The 15804-nt window shown below is 50.3% G+C and overlaps 1 protein-coding gene across 3 annotated transcripts in view; it reads left to right on the plus strand.

Moving 5' to 3' along the window:
* The window catches only part of RCC1L (RCC1 like), a 33339-nt gene that overhangs the window by 15056 nt on the left and 2479 nt on the right, over positions 1–15804 (plus strand). For 2 of the 3 annotated variants that reach the window (XM_060173539.1, XM_007517971.3), the window contains exons 6-10: positions 3936–4020; positions 7135–7316; positions 9505–9592; positions 10203–10376; positions 12447–12532. In XM_060173539.1, coding sequence (XP_060029522.1) covers positions 3936–4020; positions 7135–7316; positions 9505–9592; positions 10203–10376; positions 12447–12532 — 615 coding nt within the window. The remainder of the gene's footprint in view (positions 1–3935; positions 4021–7134; positions 7317–9504; positions 9593–10202; positions 10377–12446; positions 12533–15804) is intronic. The other variant, XM_060173540.1, reaches the window with a different exon arrangement.

Here is a 15804-nt window from a genome sequence, read left to right on the forward strand (position 1 = left end):
TGACTCTGAAAATGTCCAATAGTTCTAGTTTATCTATCTCTTCATTTAGCTCCCTTATGTCTTTACTGATTTTCTTCCTGGATGATCTGTCAAGTTGAGATAGTGGGGTGTTGAAGTCCCCTACTATGATTGTGTTACTGTTAATATATTGCTGTAGCTCTTTCAGTAGAAGTTTGATGTATTTAGATGGCTTCTCATTGGGTGCATAGATATTAATAATTGTTAAGTCCTCTTGATTGACTGATCCTCTGAGCATTAAGTAGTGTCCATTCCTATCTTTTTTAATCTTATCTATTTTAAAGTCTATCATGTCAGATATGAGAATAGCTGTTCCTGCCCTTTTTTGTGGGCCATTGGCTTGTATGATAGTTTTTCATCCTTTCACTTTAAGTCTGTGTTTGTCTTGGTGAGTTAGGTGAGTTTCCTGTAGACAACATATTGTTGGGTTGTGTTTTCTGATCCATCTTCCTACTCTGTGTCTTTTAATAGGTGAATTCAGGCCATTGACATTTATTGATATCAAAGATTGAAGATATTTTAATGCCATTCTTGTAGAGTTTAGAGTGTTTTGCTATATGTCCTATTTGTGGTGGTCTGGTTGTTTATAGGAGACCTTTCAGAACTTCTTTCAGGGCAGGCTTGGTGATGGTTGCTTCCTTCAACTGTTGCTTTTCTGAGAAGGTTTTGATGCTTCCATCTAGTCTGAATGACAGTCTAGCAGGATATAGTATTCTTGGCTGAAAGCCTTTCTCATTGAGCACTCGATAGATATCTTGCCATTCTCTTCTGGCCTGTAGTGTTTGTATGGAGAAGTCTGCTGCTAATCTTATGGGTTTTCCTTTGTAGGTGACTCTTTGTTTTTCTCTTGCAGCCTTGAGGATCCTTTCTTTATCCTTATTCCTTTCCATTCTAAGTATGACATGTCTTGGTGTCTTTAGGTCTGGGTTAATTCTGTTTGGGACCCTCTGGGCTTCTTGAATCTTTATGTCTTTGGTGTTGTCTAGACTAGAGAAGTTTTCAGCTATTATGGCCTGGAGAATGCTTCCTTCCTCCCCTTCTCTTTCTTCCTCTGGTAAGCCAATAATGCGTATATTGTTTCTTTTGAAGTCATCCCATAGGACTCTGTTGTTGTTTTCAGCATCTCTTAATCTCTTTTTGAGATCTCTTACTTCTTTTTTAGTTGTCTCTAATTCATCCTCAATCTTGCTAATTCTGTTTTCAGCCTCATAGATTCTATTCTCTCTGCCCTCTACTGCTTTCTGGAGTTCATCTATTTTGTTGCCCTGCTCTGATACTGTTTTAGCTTGTTCAGCTAATTGCCTTCTTAGCTCAGCGATTTCAGCTTTCAGCTCTCTAATAACCATGAGATAATTAGAATTTTCTTCCATATTCTCATTTGTTGTTCCTACATTTCTGATTACAATTTTTTCAAATTCTTTACTCACTCCTGTTATTATTTCCTTAGCTAATGTTTGGATGTTGAACTCGTTGTTTTGTGCTTCACCCTCTGGAGGACTTTTAGCTGGACTCTTGTCCTGGTTCGAGTCTCCAATATTTTTTCTTGTTTTAACCATTTTATATATTATGTTATGAGTTCCCTTTATCAGTACTTTTCAAATTATCGATCACTATTGCCTGGATTGACTTGTGTCTAAGTAATTTAATTAAAGGGTTCACAGTGGTGGAAGTTAACAGTTTTTTCAAACCCTGAGTTGGAGCTCAGTGGTGTAAAAGCCTCTTTTTTTTTTTCTTCCCTGTAGGCTATGGGAGCCTGAGGGCTTTTAAACTATCAATAGGCTTCTTAGCTTAATCACTGACTCCTGACCAAGGATAAAGCAGGGTGTGGCAGAGATAATCCAGTGGTTATGCAAAGAGACTTTCACAGCCCCTCAGCTATGCCACCGAGGTATAGGTCTTCTCCTGAGTTTCTCGGTTAGATCTCTGTCCCCTGGTGTCCCTCCCTGTTGCTGCTCCAGATTCTGAGGGTAGTAGCAATGGAGACTCAGAGTTGCACTTGGTGAGTCTCTGGGGAGTTCTTTCCTCCCTTCAGCTGTCCCCTTGTTGTGGAGCAGACTGGAGGTGGTGTCTCCACTGATAAACTGTTGAACTGTTAGCAGTCACTTAATCTCTCCTTAGGCCCCTCTCTCCTCTCTGTCACCAGCCACGTATGTTTGTACTCACGGGTGATTTACTGGGTTCCTGTGGTCATTCTAGTCCTGTCTTGTTTCGGTCCGGGTGGTCTCCTTTGGTATTCCTAGTTGATCCGGGAGTGGAGAGGAGAGGAGAGGAGAGGAGAGGAGAGGAGAGGAGAGGAGAGGAGAGGAGAGGAGAGGAGAGAAAGCTATCTGCTGCTCGTAGCTCCTCCTCTGAAAGTCGAATCTTTATTTATTATTTTTAAAAATATTTATTCATTTTCTCTTTTTGTTTCCTTTTTTATTGTTGTAATTATTATTGTTGTTGTTATTGATGTCTTAGTTGTTGGATAAGACAGAGAGAAATGGAGAGAGGAGGGGAAGATAGGGAGAGAAAGATAGATACCTGCAGACCTGCTTCACCTTCTGTGAAGCAACGCCTTGCAGGTGGGGAGCTGGGGGCTTGAACTGGGATCCTTACACTGGTCCTTGCGCTTTCCAACACGTGCACTTAACCCGCTGCGCTACTGCCCGACTCCCTATTTTTATTTTTTAAATAATTTATTATTGGGAGTTGGGCAGTAGCGCAGCAGGTTAAGTGCACATGGTGCGAAATGCAAGGACCAGCATGAGGATCCAGGTTTGAGCCCCCGGCCTCCCACTTGCAAGGGAGTCGCTTCACAGGCGGTGAAGCAGGTCTGCAGGTGTCTGTCTTTCTCTCCCCCTCTCTGTCTTCCCCTCCTCTCTCCATTTCTCTCTGTCCTATCCAACAATGACGATATCAATAATAACTACAGCAATAAAAGACAAGGGCAACAAAAGGGAATAAATAAATATAAAATTTTTTATAATAATAATTTATTATTAGGTAGAGACAGAGATGTTGAGAGAGAAAGGAGAGATAGAGAAGGAAAGAGACAGAGAGATTCCTGCAGCCCTGCTTCACCACTTCCTGCAGGTGGGGGGCTGGGGGCTTGAACCCGTATCTTTGTGCACTATAAGGTATATGCACTTAACCAGTTGTGCCACCACCTGCCCTCCCCCATTATTCTTCCTTCCTTCCTTTCTCTCTCTCTCTCTTTTTTTAAGATTTTGTTTATTAATGAGAAAGATAGAAGAAAAAGAATCAGACATTGCTCTGATACATGTGCTGCCAGAGATCAAACTTGGGACCTCATGCTTGAGAATTCAAGGCTTTATCCACTGCCACCTCCTGGATGACTCCAATCCCCCCCTTTTTAAAAATTTAATCTGTCTAGTTATATATATATATATATATATATATATATATATATATATATATATGCCTTATTTATTTATTTTTACCAGAGCACTGCTCAGCTCTAGTTTATGATGGTGTGGGGGATTCAGCCTGGATCTTTGGAGCCTCAGGCATGAGAGTCTCTTTGTATAACCATTATGCTATCTACCCCCACCCTCCAGTTACTCTCTAAATATAAAACAAGAGCAGGAAGAACTGGGCCCAGGAGACTGCTCAGTAGTATGTGTGCACGTGGCCCTGGGTTTACCCCCTCCCCCCACATTCAAGAAAGAAAAAGCTTGTGAACCACTGTTAAATCAAGAAAAGTTATTCTTGGGGAAAAAATGTCAGTGGGGCTGGAGAAATTGCAGACCCAAAGGAAGAAGGGAGAGAGATGGCAGAGCCTGAACTGAGGGTGAGTTGGGCCAGCGAGGTGGGTGGGAGGGAGACAGATATTGGCTAAGCTGGGGGACACGGAGGCAACAGCGGTAGTGGTGTCTTGGGGTCTGTCAGCCAGACCTGGGGCCTCTGTCTGTCCTCAGGTCGCCTGCGGCCAGGACCACAGCCTGTTCCTGACAGAGAAAGGAGAAGTCTACTCCTGCGGCTGGGGTGCAGATGGACAGACAGGTACCGTGCTGCCTGCCCCCACTCCCTCATCATCTGATAATCCTAGAGGTCACTTCTGTCCCTCCCCTGCAGGCATCTGTGGTCCCAGGTTCAATCCCCGACACCAAATGTAAGCCAGATTGGAGCTGAGCAGGGCTTTGGTATAGAAAAGCCAAAGTGAGCTTAAATGAGGAGGAGGCAGACAGATAGCAGATGCACAGACCCTGTGTCTGTGAAGCCGGCAAATTCTGTCAGAGGAATTGGGCCAAGAGTCAGACCTGAAAGCCCACATGAGAATGTGTGAAGCCCAAATGGGAGTGGAAGACGGGGACAGTCATAAATCACTGTGTCCAGCGGCGGCTGCCTGGATTTCCCTTTGACCCAGTGTGTCTGGGGCCTTTTATCATCCTTCTTAGACCCCTTCCAGCAGCCCTATCACCTCACACCAGCGTCCCCCAGGAAAATACCTGCCAGGGAGCCCTATGGGGGCTGGGGGTGGGTGAAAAAATTGAGGAAAAACCAAGTTGGGACAATGAATGACCTCCCACCCCTGGATGCCTTGGATGGGTGTTCTATTAGGTTCATTGTGTAGTGATGCTTCATTTTTCTTTTCTTTTTTTTTTTTTTAAGATTTTATTTATTTATTAGAAAGATAGGAGAGAGAGAAAGAACCAGACATTAATCTGGTACATGTGCTGTGGGGATTGAACTCAGGACCTCATACGGGAGAGTCCAGTGCTTTATCCACTGTACTACCTCCCAGACCACTTTCTTTTTTCTTTTTCTTTCTTTTTTTTTTTTTTTTTTAACCAGAACCCTGTTCCTTTTTTTTTGCCTCGAGGGTTATTGCTAGGGTTCGGTGCCAGCACTACAAATCCATTGCTCCTGGAGGCTATTTTTCCTATTTTTGTTGCTCTTGTTGTGGTAGTTATTGTTTTAGCTGTTGTTATTGGATAAGGCAGAGAGAAATCAACAGAGGAGGGGGAGACAGAGAGGAAGACACCTGCAGACCTGCTTCATCCGTTGTGAAGGGACTCCCCTGCAGGTGGGGAGTTGGGGCTCGAACCGGGATCCTTATTCCAGTCCTTGCACTTTGCGCTGTGTGCACTTAACCCACTGTGCTACCGCCCAGTCCCCAGAACCCTGTTGTCAGTTCTGGTTTATGGTTGTGTGGTGGTATGCGGTATTGAATCTGGAACCTCAGAGCCTCAAGCATGAGAGTCTGTTTGCATAACTATTATACTATCTCCCCCACCTTTCTTTTTTATAAAAAAATGTTTTTGTTTTTATTTTATCTTTTTGCCTCCAGGTTTATTGCTGGGGCTCAGTGCCTGCACCATGAATCCACTGCTCCTGGAGGCCATTTTTTCCCCCTTTTGTTACCCTTGTTGTTGTAACCTTGTTGTGGTTATTATTATTGTTGATGTCGTTCATTGTTGGATAGGACAGAGAGAAATGGAGAGAGGAGGGGAAGACAGAGAGGGGGAGAGAAAGACACCTGCAGACTTGTTTCACCGCTTGTGAAGCGACTCCCCTGCAAGTGAGGAGCCAGGGGCTCAAACCAGGATCCTTACGCCGGTCCTTGCCCTTTGCGCCACATGCACTTAACCCGCTGTGCTACCACCCGACCCCTCAAAAATGTTTTATTTAGGGAGTCGGGCGGTAGTGCAGTGGGTTAAGCCCACGAAGCGCAAGGGCCGGCTTAAGGATCCCTGTTCGAGCCCCTGGCTCCCCGCCTGCAGGGGAGTCCCTTCACAGGCGGTGAAGCAGGTCTGCGGGTGTCTGTCTTTCTCTCCCCCTCTCTGTCTTCCCCTCCCCTCTCCATTTCTCTCTGTCCTATCCAACAACAACAGCAATAGCAACAATAATAATAACTACAACAAAAAAACAAGGGCAACAAAAAAAAGAAAAAATAATAAATTAAAAAAAAAGTTTTATTTATTTTTTTTAAATTTTTTTTTCTGTCCCTCCCCCCCTATTTTTTTTAAATTTTTTAAAATTATTTTTTTATGTAAGAAAGGAGACATTAACAAAACCATAGAATAAGAGGGGTACAATTCCGCACAATTCCCATAACCCGATCTCCATATCCCATCCCCTCCCCTGATAGCCTTCCCATTCTCTGTCTGTCTGGGAGTATGGATCCAGGGTCGTTGTGGGTTGCAGAGGGTGGATGGTCTGGCTTCTGTAATTGCTTCCCTGCTGAACATGGGCGTTGATCCATACTCCCAGTCTGCCTTTCTCTTTCCCTAGTAGGGTGGGGTTCTGGGGAAGCGGAGCTCCAGTACACACTGATGGGGTCATCTGTCCAGGGAATTCTGGTCAGCATCTTGTTGGCATCCGGAACCTGGTGGGTTCTTTAGTTATTTTAATGAGAGAGAGATACAGGAGGTAAGTGGGGGGGGGGGGCACTGCTCAGCTCTGGCTGATGGTAGTGCTGGGGATTGAACCTTGGGCTTCAAGAGCCTCAGGCAGGAGAGTCTTTTTGTCTCCCCAGCCTTTTTTTTTTTTTTTTTTTTTGCCTCCAGGGTTATCTCTAGGGCTCAGTGCCTGTACTACAAATCCACTGCTCCTGGAGGCCAGTTTTCCATTTTTGCCATTGTTGTTATTGCTGCTATTTGTTGTTGGATAGGACAGAGAGAAATAGAGAGAGGAGGGGAAGACAGAGAAGGGGAGAAAAAGATGGAGATACCTTTTCATGGCATGTGTTCAATCTGCTATGCCACTGCCTGGCCCCAGCAGCCATTTTTAATTTCTTTTTTCTTTCTTTTTTTTCCCCGTCCGGGTTGATGCTAGGGCTTGGTCCCTGCATGGCGACTCTACTACTTTTAGTAGCCTTTTTTTTTTTCCTTTTAAATAGAGACAAAAATTGAGAAGGAGAAAGGGAGAGCGACACCTATTGCTGCTCCACCGCTCGTGTAGGTTCTTTCCCCGCCACCAGAAGGTGAGGACAGGGGACTTGAACCCTGGTCCTTGTGCCTGGTCGCATGTGCACTCTACCAGCTGCACCACTGTTTGTCGCCCGCCCAGTAGACTGGGAGTCAACATTTGCTAAGTGCTCAAGCTTCAGGAGGCCTAGTAAGCGTTGGTTCAGAGGCTCTGTAACTGCAGCCATGTTCCCTGTCGTCTCCACAGGACTGGGCCACCACAACACGACCAGCGTCCCCACCAGGCTGGGCGGTGACCTGGCCGGTGTGCCCGTGGTGCAGCTGGCCACCTACGGTGACTGCTGCCTGGCTGTGTCCGCTGACGGGGGCCTGTTTGGCTGGGGCAACTCTGAGTACCTGCAGCTGGCTTCTGTCACCGACTCCACCCAGGTATGGTGGGGACCCCCACCCCCCACCCCTAGTGCCTGGAGAGATGGCTCACTGGGCAGAGCCTACACAGCACCTGGGTTCGAGCCCTGTCCATAGCACCAGAGGAAGCTCCCGCATCATCTGCTGCTCCTCCTACCTCTCTGCCCTGTGCCATTTCATTTACTTTTTGGCTCTGGCGTCTCGGGCGAGGATGGTTTCACTGTTACCAGCATCCTCCACTGCAGATTGTGCTCTGAGCCCCTCAGTAGCCCAGAGCAGCACGGAGGCCATTGCTTCTCTAAAGAAACAGCAGGGAGTCGGGCAGTAGCGCAGCGGGTTAAGTGCATGTAGTGCAAAGCACAAGGACCAATGGAAGGATCCCAGTTTGAGCCCCCGGCTCCCCACCTGCAGAGGAGTCGCTTCACAGGCGGTGAAGCAGGTCTGTAGGTGTCTGTCTTTCTCTCCCCCTCTCTGTCTTCCCCTCCTCTCTCCATTTCTCTCTGCCCTACCCATCAACGACAACATCAATAACAACAGCAACAATAAAAACAAGGGCAAGAAAAGGAAAAATAAATTAATAAAAAAATAATAAAAATTAATAAATAAAAATAAAATGAGGGCAGGGGTAGATAGCATAATGGTTATGCAAACAGATTGTCTTCCTGAGGCTCTAAAGTCACAGTTTCAACCCCCTGTACCATCATAATCCAGACCTGAGCAGTGCTCTGGTAAAAGAAAGAAAGAAAGAAAGAAAGAAAGAAAGAAAGAAAGAAAGAAAGAAAGGAAGGAAGGAAGGAAGAGCAAAGGGGGCCAGGCGGTGGTCCACGGAGTTAAGTGCACATAGTATGAAGTGCAAGGACTTGCACAAGGATTCTGGTTCAAGCCCCTGGCTCCCCACCTGAAGGGGAGTCACTTCACAAGCAGTGAAACAGGTCTGCAGGTGTCTGTCTGTCTCTCTACCTCTTCTCTGTTTCTCTCTGTCCTATGCAATAAAATGGGAAAAAATGGCCTCCAGGAGCACGAACTCATAGTGCAGGCACCGTGTCCAGCAATAATCCTGGAGGCAAACAAACAGAACCCAGCCGTGCATCCTCTGGGGGTTCCTGTGGAGACAGAGGCAGCCGGAAGCAGCCCAAGCTGTGGGTCAGGAACTAGGTGTGTGTGTGGGGGGAGATAGCTGGGTTTCCCGACCACCCAAGGTCTTCTCTCATCTTCCAGTTCAGGCTTCTGCTGGGGACAGGCAGTGTCCAAGGCCCTCTTGGTGGCTGCTGGTGGGACGCAGACCCCGGCCCCTCAGCTGTGGGCCGGGCCTTCCTGGGCTCTCGGCCTTCATGGCCACCCTGACGTGGGTGCCTCTACATGGTAGCCGGCCTAGAGGAGTGGTAAGAAAGTGGCCAGCTCACCGTCTCTGAGTCTGGGCGGTGACGTTGCCTCTGTCTTGCTGGCTTTCTGCTCCATGGCTGTGGCCCAGGCCTATGGGGGCCACACTGGCTCCCTTTACTCTCCCAGTCCCTCCCCTCCTCACTCTGGGCGGCTCTGGCTGGGGGACCAGAGCTCCCGCCCCCTTCCCTGCCTCTGTACCCGCCCCAGCCGGCCCCCACTGGTAGCCTGGAGGAGAGAGAGAAGGAGAGAACGAGAGACACGTGCAGCACTGCTCCACCACATGTGAAACTTACCCCTGTAGGTGGGGACCTGGAGCTTGAACCCAGGTCCTTGAGCATGATAACTTGTGTGCTCTCCTGGGTTTGCCACTGCCTGGCCTCATGAATACTGTTTTTGTTTTGTTTTGTTTTTGTTTTTGCCTCTGCCTCTAGGGTTATCACTGGGGTTTGATGCCTGCACTAGGAATCCACTGCTCCTAGAGACTATCTTTTTTCCACTGTTGTTGCTATTATTGCTGCTGCTGTTGTTGGATAGGACAGAGAGAAATCCAGAGGGGGGAGAGAAAAACAGACACCTGCAGACCTGCTTCACCCCCTGTGACGCGACCCCTCCCCCCACAGGTGGGAAGCTGGGGGCTCGAACTAGGGTCCCTGAGCTGGAACTTACTTGCTTCGCACTATGTGCGCTTAACTGGTGCGCTACCACCTGGCCACCATGAACACGTTTTTAAGGTGGCTAGGAGATAGCCCACCTGGCAGAGTGCACGCTTTACCAGGCACAAAGACCTGTCTTTCTAACTGTGCTTCCCTTCCTCCGTCCCTCCCAGGTGAACGAGCCTCGGTGCTTGTCCTTCCCCTCGCTGGGGCGGGTGACGCAGGCTGCGTGTGGAGGCACGGGCTGCGCTGTGCTTAATGGTGAGACCTTCTCAACCGCCGGTCCCCAGGGCACTTATCAGCAGTGGGGCCCCAGGAAGGGAAAGATGACAGCCGTGATTTACTTAGTATTTGTTTACTTTTCTGTGTGTGGAGCCAGGGCCTGCTCCCTGCCTGCTGCTTTCTCATCTAGACAGCACCTGAGCTTCCCCTGGTGACTTGGCCCCTCCCCCTGTGGTGCCAGGGCTCAAACCTGGACTGCAAGCCTGGTAAAGCTTGTGAAGTTCCTGGTGAGCCTGTTAACCGTGGATACTATGGAGACAGATAGACAGCAACAGAGCTGAGTAATTCAGCAAATCCCTGAGTAGGACATTGGAGGACGGGCCGGGGGTTCCCTTTGCACCCCCTCTGCAGGGAAGGTGGCGGAGCCACCGCACTTGGCCTAGGCTTCTGACCGGTGTGAAAACTCTGGGGTGTCAGCAGGGAGCCTGTCCTTCTGGGCATCCTTGTGTCCACGGGACGCCCCCCCTCCCTGGGCCAAGCTGGTGATCTGTTTCTCTTGGGGGTGCTGGGGCATGCCATGATCTGGGCTCCGGCAGGGGAGGCGGGAATTCCTCAGCCCTCACTCTGATTGCCCTTTGGGGGGGGGCAGGAGAGGGGCATGTCTTCGTCTGGGGCTACGGCATCCTGGGGAAGGGCCCGAACCTGGTGGAGAGCTCACGGCCCGAGAGGATCCCGCCCTCGCTCTTCGGCCTGTCACCCTACAGGCCCGATGTCCACGTGGTCCGCATCCGCTGCGGTCTCAGCCACTTTGCTGCCATCACCAGTAAGTTACCAGCACTCCCCCCCCACCCCCAGAGGAAGATGAGGTGAAACATGGCCAGCGAGAAGGGCAGAAGTGGGGCTGCAGAGAGCTGGATGCGGCTCTCGCAGCGTTTCGTTTGCACCCTTTCTGTGCTGTCACTGTTGATGATGACTCGATGACAAAGGGAAACAGGCCGGGGAAATAGCTTACCTGGACCGTGAGCTGCTTTGCCATGTGCACAACCCCGGGTTTGAGCCCAGCACCCCACAGCATTGGAAGAAGCAACAGGTGCTGTGGTATCTCTCTGCCTCTCAGTCTCCTTAAAAAAAATTGATTTAATGATAGGGAGAGGGAGCAGGGAGGTGGCTCACAGGGTTAAGAGCATATAATACGAAGAGCAAGGATCCCAGTTCATGTCCCCGGCTCCCCACCTGCAGAGGGATCATTTCATAAGCAGGTCTGCAGGTGTCTTTATCTTGCTCTCTCTCTCTCTCTTTTTATTCTTATTTATTGGGTAGAGACAGCCAGAAATCGAGAAGGAAGGGGATAATAGGGGGAGAGAGAGAGATACCTGCAGCCCTGCTTCACCACTCACAAAGCTTTCCCCCTGGTCCCAGGTGGGGACCAGGGACTTGAACCTGAGTCCTTGTGCACTGTAACATGGACACTCAAGCTGGTACGCTCAAGCTGGTAATACTTGGCCCCTATGTCTGTCTTTCTCTGTCCCTCTCTATCTCCCCCTCCTCTCTCAATTTTTCTCTGTCCTACCCAATAAAAATGGAAAAAATGGGGGGTCGGACGGTGGCGCAGCGGGTTAAGCACAGGTGGCGCAAAGCACAAGGACCGGCATAAGGATCCCGGTTCGAACCCCGGCTCCCCACCTGCAGGGGAGTCGCTTCAGAGGCGGTGAAGCAGGTCTGCAGGTGTCTATCTTTCTCTCCCCCACTCTGTCTTCCCCTCCTCTCTCCATTTCTCTCTGTCCTATCTAACAACGAATTGCGTCAACAAGGGCAATAATAATAACCACAACGAAGCTACAACAAGGGCAACAAAAGGGGGAAAAAAAAATGGCCTCCAGGAGCGGTGGATTCATGGTGCAGGCACCGAGCCCTAGCAATAACCCTGGAGGCAAAAGAAAAAAAAAATCTTACTGGGCTAGAGAGATAGCATAATGGTTCTGTCAAAAGACTCTAAGGTCCCAGGTTCAATCCCCAGTGCCATCATCAGCCAGAGCTGAGCAGTACTCTGATTAAAGTAAAAATAATAGTAAAAAATACCATTTTAATCCCATGGTAATTTTTTTGAGTTAAAAAAAAAAAAAGACTGATTTACTTATTGATGAAAGAGCCAGAGTGTCACTCTGCACATGTACTGCTGGGGATCAAACGGGGGACTTGGTAGCCCCTGGGCCACCTCTCTTTTTATTTAGACTGGGTGGTGGGGGACACAGAGCACTGCTTAGCTCTGGCATAGACATTGCTGGGGATTGAACCTGGGCCTCTGACATTAGGTCCTGAGCCTGTATGCTGAACTCTGTCTGCAGCTCCAGGAAGGGCTTCTGTTATAAACCCCTGGGCAGGAAGGCTGCTTCAGGCCTTGTTTATGAACTCACACTAGGTGAGGATGGTCCTCTAGCCACCCAGCCAGAGCCCCAACTACTGGTGGTCACTCTTTCAGATACTGTGGGGCTGCTGTGACCTCACACGCAGACCCCAGCCCCTGGCCCAGAGCCTCCAGACCTCAGCTCTAGTCCCCAAATCTCACCATCCTAGCTCCCAGCCCTGGCATCTAGGCTATAGCCCAAGCCCCCAGTCCCAGTCCTTGTCCCAGTCCTTGTCCCAGCCCCTGCCCCCTGTCCCAGGACCAGCCCCAACACCCCCGTCCTGCCCTACCCCCATCCCAAACCCAGCACCTGTCCCAGCCCCTGCCCCCCATCCCAGCCCCAGCCCTGTCCCAGCCCCTGCCCTCTGCCCCAGCCCCAGTGTCCCCTCCCAGCCCCCTGTCCTAGCCTCAGTGCCCTGTCCCAGGCCCCAGCCCCCCTTCCCAGCCCCCCTGTCTGAGCCTCAGCCCACCTTTCCTTTCTCCTTGCAGACAAGGGTGAGCTGTTCGTGTGGGGCAAGAACATCCGTGGCTGTCTGGGCATTGGCCACCTGGAGGACCAGTATTTCCCATGGAGGGTAAGGCCAGGCTGCTGCCCCTGGGTGGCCCTGGACCCAGCACGCTGCCCTCACTCCCCCATCTCCTCCCACCCTAGCGGCCTCTTTGCCCTTCTCCTTCCTGGGCCCCTGAGGGAACAGGGAAGGGAGCTGCCTGCTTGGGGGTTCCTGGGCCCATCCTGTGGGAGGCCGGCCTGCAGGGGCTGCGGAGCAGGAAGCACAGGCACACGGTGCTGAGAGAGGGAGCTGGCCTGGCAGGATGGCCAAGGGTCTGGAGGGCAGACCCACAGCCAGCCCAGGGGATGGGGGACAGGGCGAGGGGGCAGGGTCAGGCTGGGCACATATGTGATGTAGATCTCTAAAGCAGAGGTCGGAGTCGGGGGCAGTCAGCCCGCACACACTGAAAAAAGGCACAGGTGGGGAGGACCTGGGTTCGAACTCCTACTCCCCACCTACAGGGGGGAAGCTTCACAAACAGTGAAGCAGGTCTGAAGGTCTCTCTCTTTCCCTCCCCATTCCCCCTTCCCCTTTCAATTTGTCTCTTTAAAAAAAAGTAGATATATTTAGAACAATTACAGGTGAGAAGCCTGGGACGCAGCACAGTGGCTAGAGCATTGGACTTGCAAGAGTGAGGTCCAGAGTTCAATCCCCAGCATCACATGTGCCAGAGTGATGCTCTGGTTCAATCTTAAAGAAAGAAAAAAAAAGTGAGAGGCCAGGTGATGGTGCACCTGGTTGAGCACACACGTTTGAGCTCCCGGTCCCCACCTGTAGGGGGAGAGCTTCGCAAATGCTGAGGCAGGGCTGCGGGTGTCTTTCTGTCTCTCTCCCTCTCTCCCCCTATCCTTTCGGTTTCTGGCTGTCTAGCCAATAGATAAAGATAGTAAAGATGAGGTTTTTAAAAGTGATATTCTATAGAAATCCATTAAAAAACAATTATTTTTCTAGCTGACTTTTTAGTGGGGAGAGAGGTCACTTCACTGAAAGTTTTTTCAGAAACAGAAAGGCCTCAGTCTCTGCAGAGCTGCTGACGAAGCCGACAGACCTCTAGAACCGGGCTGGATCAGACGTGGGCTGGGAAAGTGACGACAGCCCAGCCACAGCATGCACACCTCTCCTTCTGGGCCGCTCATCCATCAGAGGGGCAGTGATTAGACTCAGGCTGCTAGGGGTTAACTGTTCTCCTTTTTCTCCCGACTTCTCTACCCACTACAGGGTTCCTGGGTCCTTGTGCCTAGTGACACATGCGCTCAACCTGGTGCACCAACCACCAAGTGTCCCCTTCAAATTAATTTTCTTTTTTTAAATATTTATTTATTCCCTTTTGTTGCCCTTGTTTTATTGTTGTTATTGATGTTGTCATCATTGGATAGGACAGAGAGAAGTGGAGAGAGGAAGTGGAAGACAGGGGGAGAGAAAGATAGACACCTACAGACTTGCTTCACTGCTTGTGAAGTGACTCCCCTGCAGGAACCGGGGACTCGAACCAGGATCCTTATGCCAGTCCTTGCCCTTTGTACCACCTGCACTTAACCCGCTGCACTGCTGCCCGACTTCCTGAAATTAATTTTCCTTAAGAAAAAATTACTGATTTATTAATGAGAAGGGTGGAGAGAGAGAAAAAAAAATCAGAGAACCCCTTTGGCACAGGCAATGCTGGGGATCAAACGTAGGACCTCATGTTCTTAGGCCTGGTGTTCTAACCACTGTGCCTCCTCCCTGAGTTGCAAAATGAGTTTAGAGTAGAAACCATTACATGGGGGCAGAAATAAAAGCAGCTGAGGGCAATCTTCTGGCATGGAGCATCTCAGTGCCTGGTAGACAAGTGGGTCCCCCCAGAGGGCACTAGAGGCCGGCCACCCTGCCCCCACCCTGGCCGGTGCCCCCCAGGGCCCCCTTGCTGCTTCTGCAGGGGTGCTGGGGGCTCTCCAGCAGCAGGGAGCAGGAGCCTGGGCTGAGGTTGCTAGGAACCCTTAAGTCCCAGCCCCAAGCGCCTCTTGTTGCCTTAGCTGTCACCCTAATGGGTGTCACTGAGGTCATTTGTATAGGAGGGAAGTGGTGAGTGGGGCTTGGTCACCACCCTGCATTTGCTGGTGGCCATGGGCCCTTAATGGACTTGTCTCCCTGCCCGGTTCACCGTCTGGGCCTGTTTAGCCAGGCCATCTGGTCTTGCCGTCCACCTTAAGCTCAGTAAACGTCCCAGGCTATCGCACCCCCCTCCACCCCTCGCCGTCGCCACGCGCCCCAGCTGTCAGGCTGCCCGCAGAGCCCTGCTAGGGGCAGGGTGGCAGTGTCCAGGCTGCTGGTGGCCATTGCTTCTGTCTCTGTGTCTAGAACCTCCTAGAGGAAAATGAGAAATCAGCCGCCTGTCATTGCCCGGGTTGTCCCCGGTAGAGCACATGGCCCGGCCGTGCTCGAGGACCTGGGTTCAAGTCCCCAGTCAGCACATAGGACACAGTGCACAGGGAAAGCTGAGCTTCACAGGTGGTGAAGCAGTGCTGTGGTGTCCCTCCCCTCCCCTCCCCTCCTTTTCCCTCCCCTCTGCTCTCCTCTTCTTTACTTAGAAAAAATGAGGGGGAGAGAGTCTGCTGGTAATGGGGGTATCACCCAGGCATGAAGTCCCAGCAAAAACCCTAGAGGCTAAAAGAAAAACCTTTTCAGGGGCTGGGCAGTAGCACAGTTGGTTAAGCGCACGTGGCGCAAAGCGCAAGGACCAGTGGAAGGATCCCAGTTCGAGCCCCCAGCTCCCCACCTGCAGGGGAGTCGCTTCACAGGTGGTGAAGCAGGTCTGCAGGTGTCTATCTTTCTCTTCCCCTCTCTGTCTTCCCCTTCTCGATTTCTCTCTGTCTATCCAACAACAGTGACAACAATGATAGTAACAACAACACCGATAAACAACAAGGGCAACAAAAGGGGAAAAATGGCCTTTAGGAGCAGTGGATTCATAGTACAGGCACCGAGCCCCAGCAATAACCCTGGAGGCAAAAAAAAAAAAAGAAAAAAGAAAAGAAAAAGAAAAAGAAACCTTTTCAACAGCCCGGGAAGTGGCTCAGTAGTAGGGCACTTGCCTTTCATGTGAAGCCCTGGGTGCCGCCAGAGGCAACAAAGACAAGGGCAGGTGGGGCTCCATGAATGGTGGAGCTGTGTCTCGGTGTCTCTCTCTCTCTCTCTCTCTCCTTTTCATCTCTCTCAAAAATAGACACTTAACACTCATTCATACATAGGTGCACATAAGTACACACACAGAAACACGTGAAACAAACCCTGGGCTGGGGAGGTGGCTCAGCCATGTT

Source organism: Erinaceus europaeus, chromosome 15 (assembly GCF_950295315.1).
Source record: "Erinaceus europaeus chromosome 15, mEriEur2.1, whole genome shotgun sequence".
Lineage (NCBI taxonomy): Eukaryota > Metazoa > Chordata > Mammalia > Eulipotyphla > Erinaceidae > Erinaceus > Erinaceus europaeus.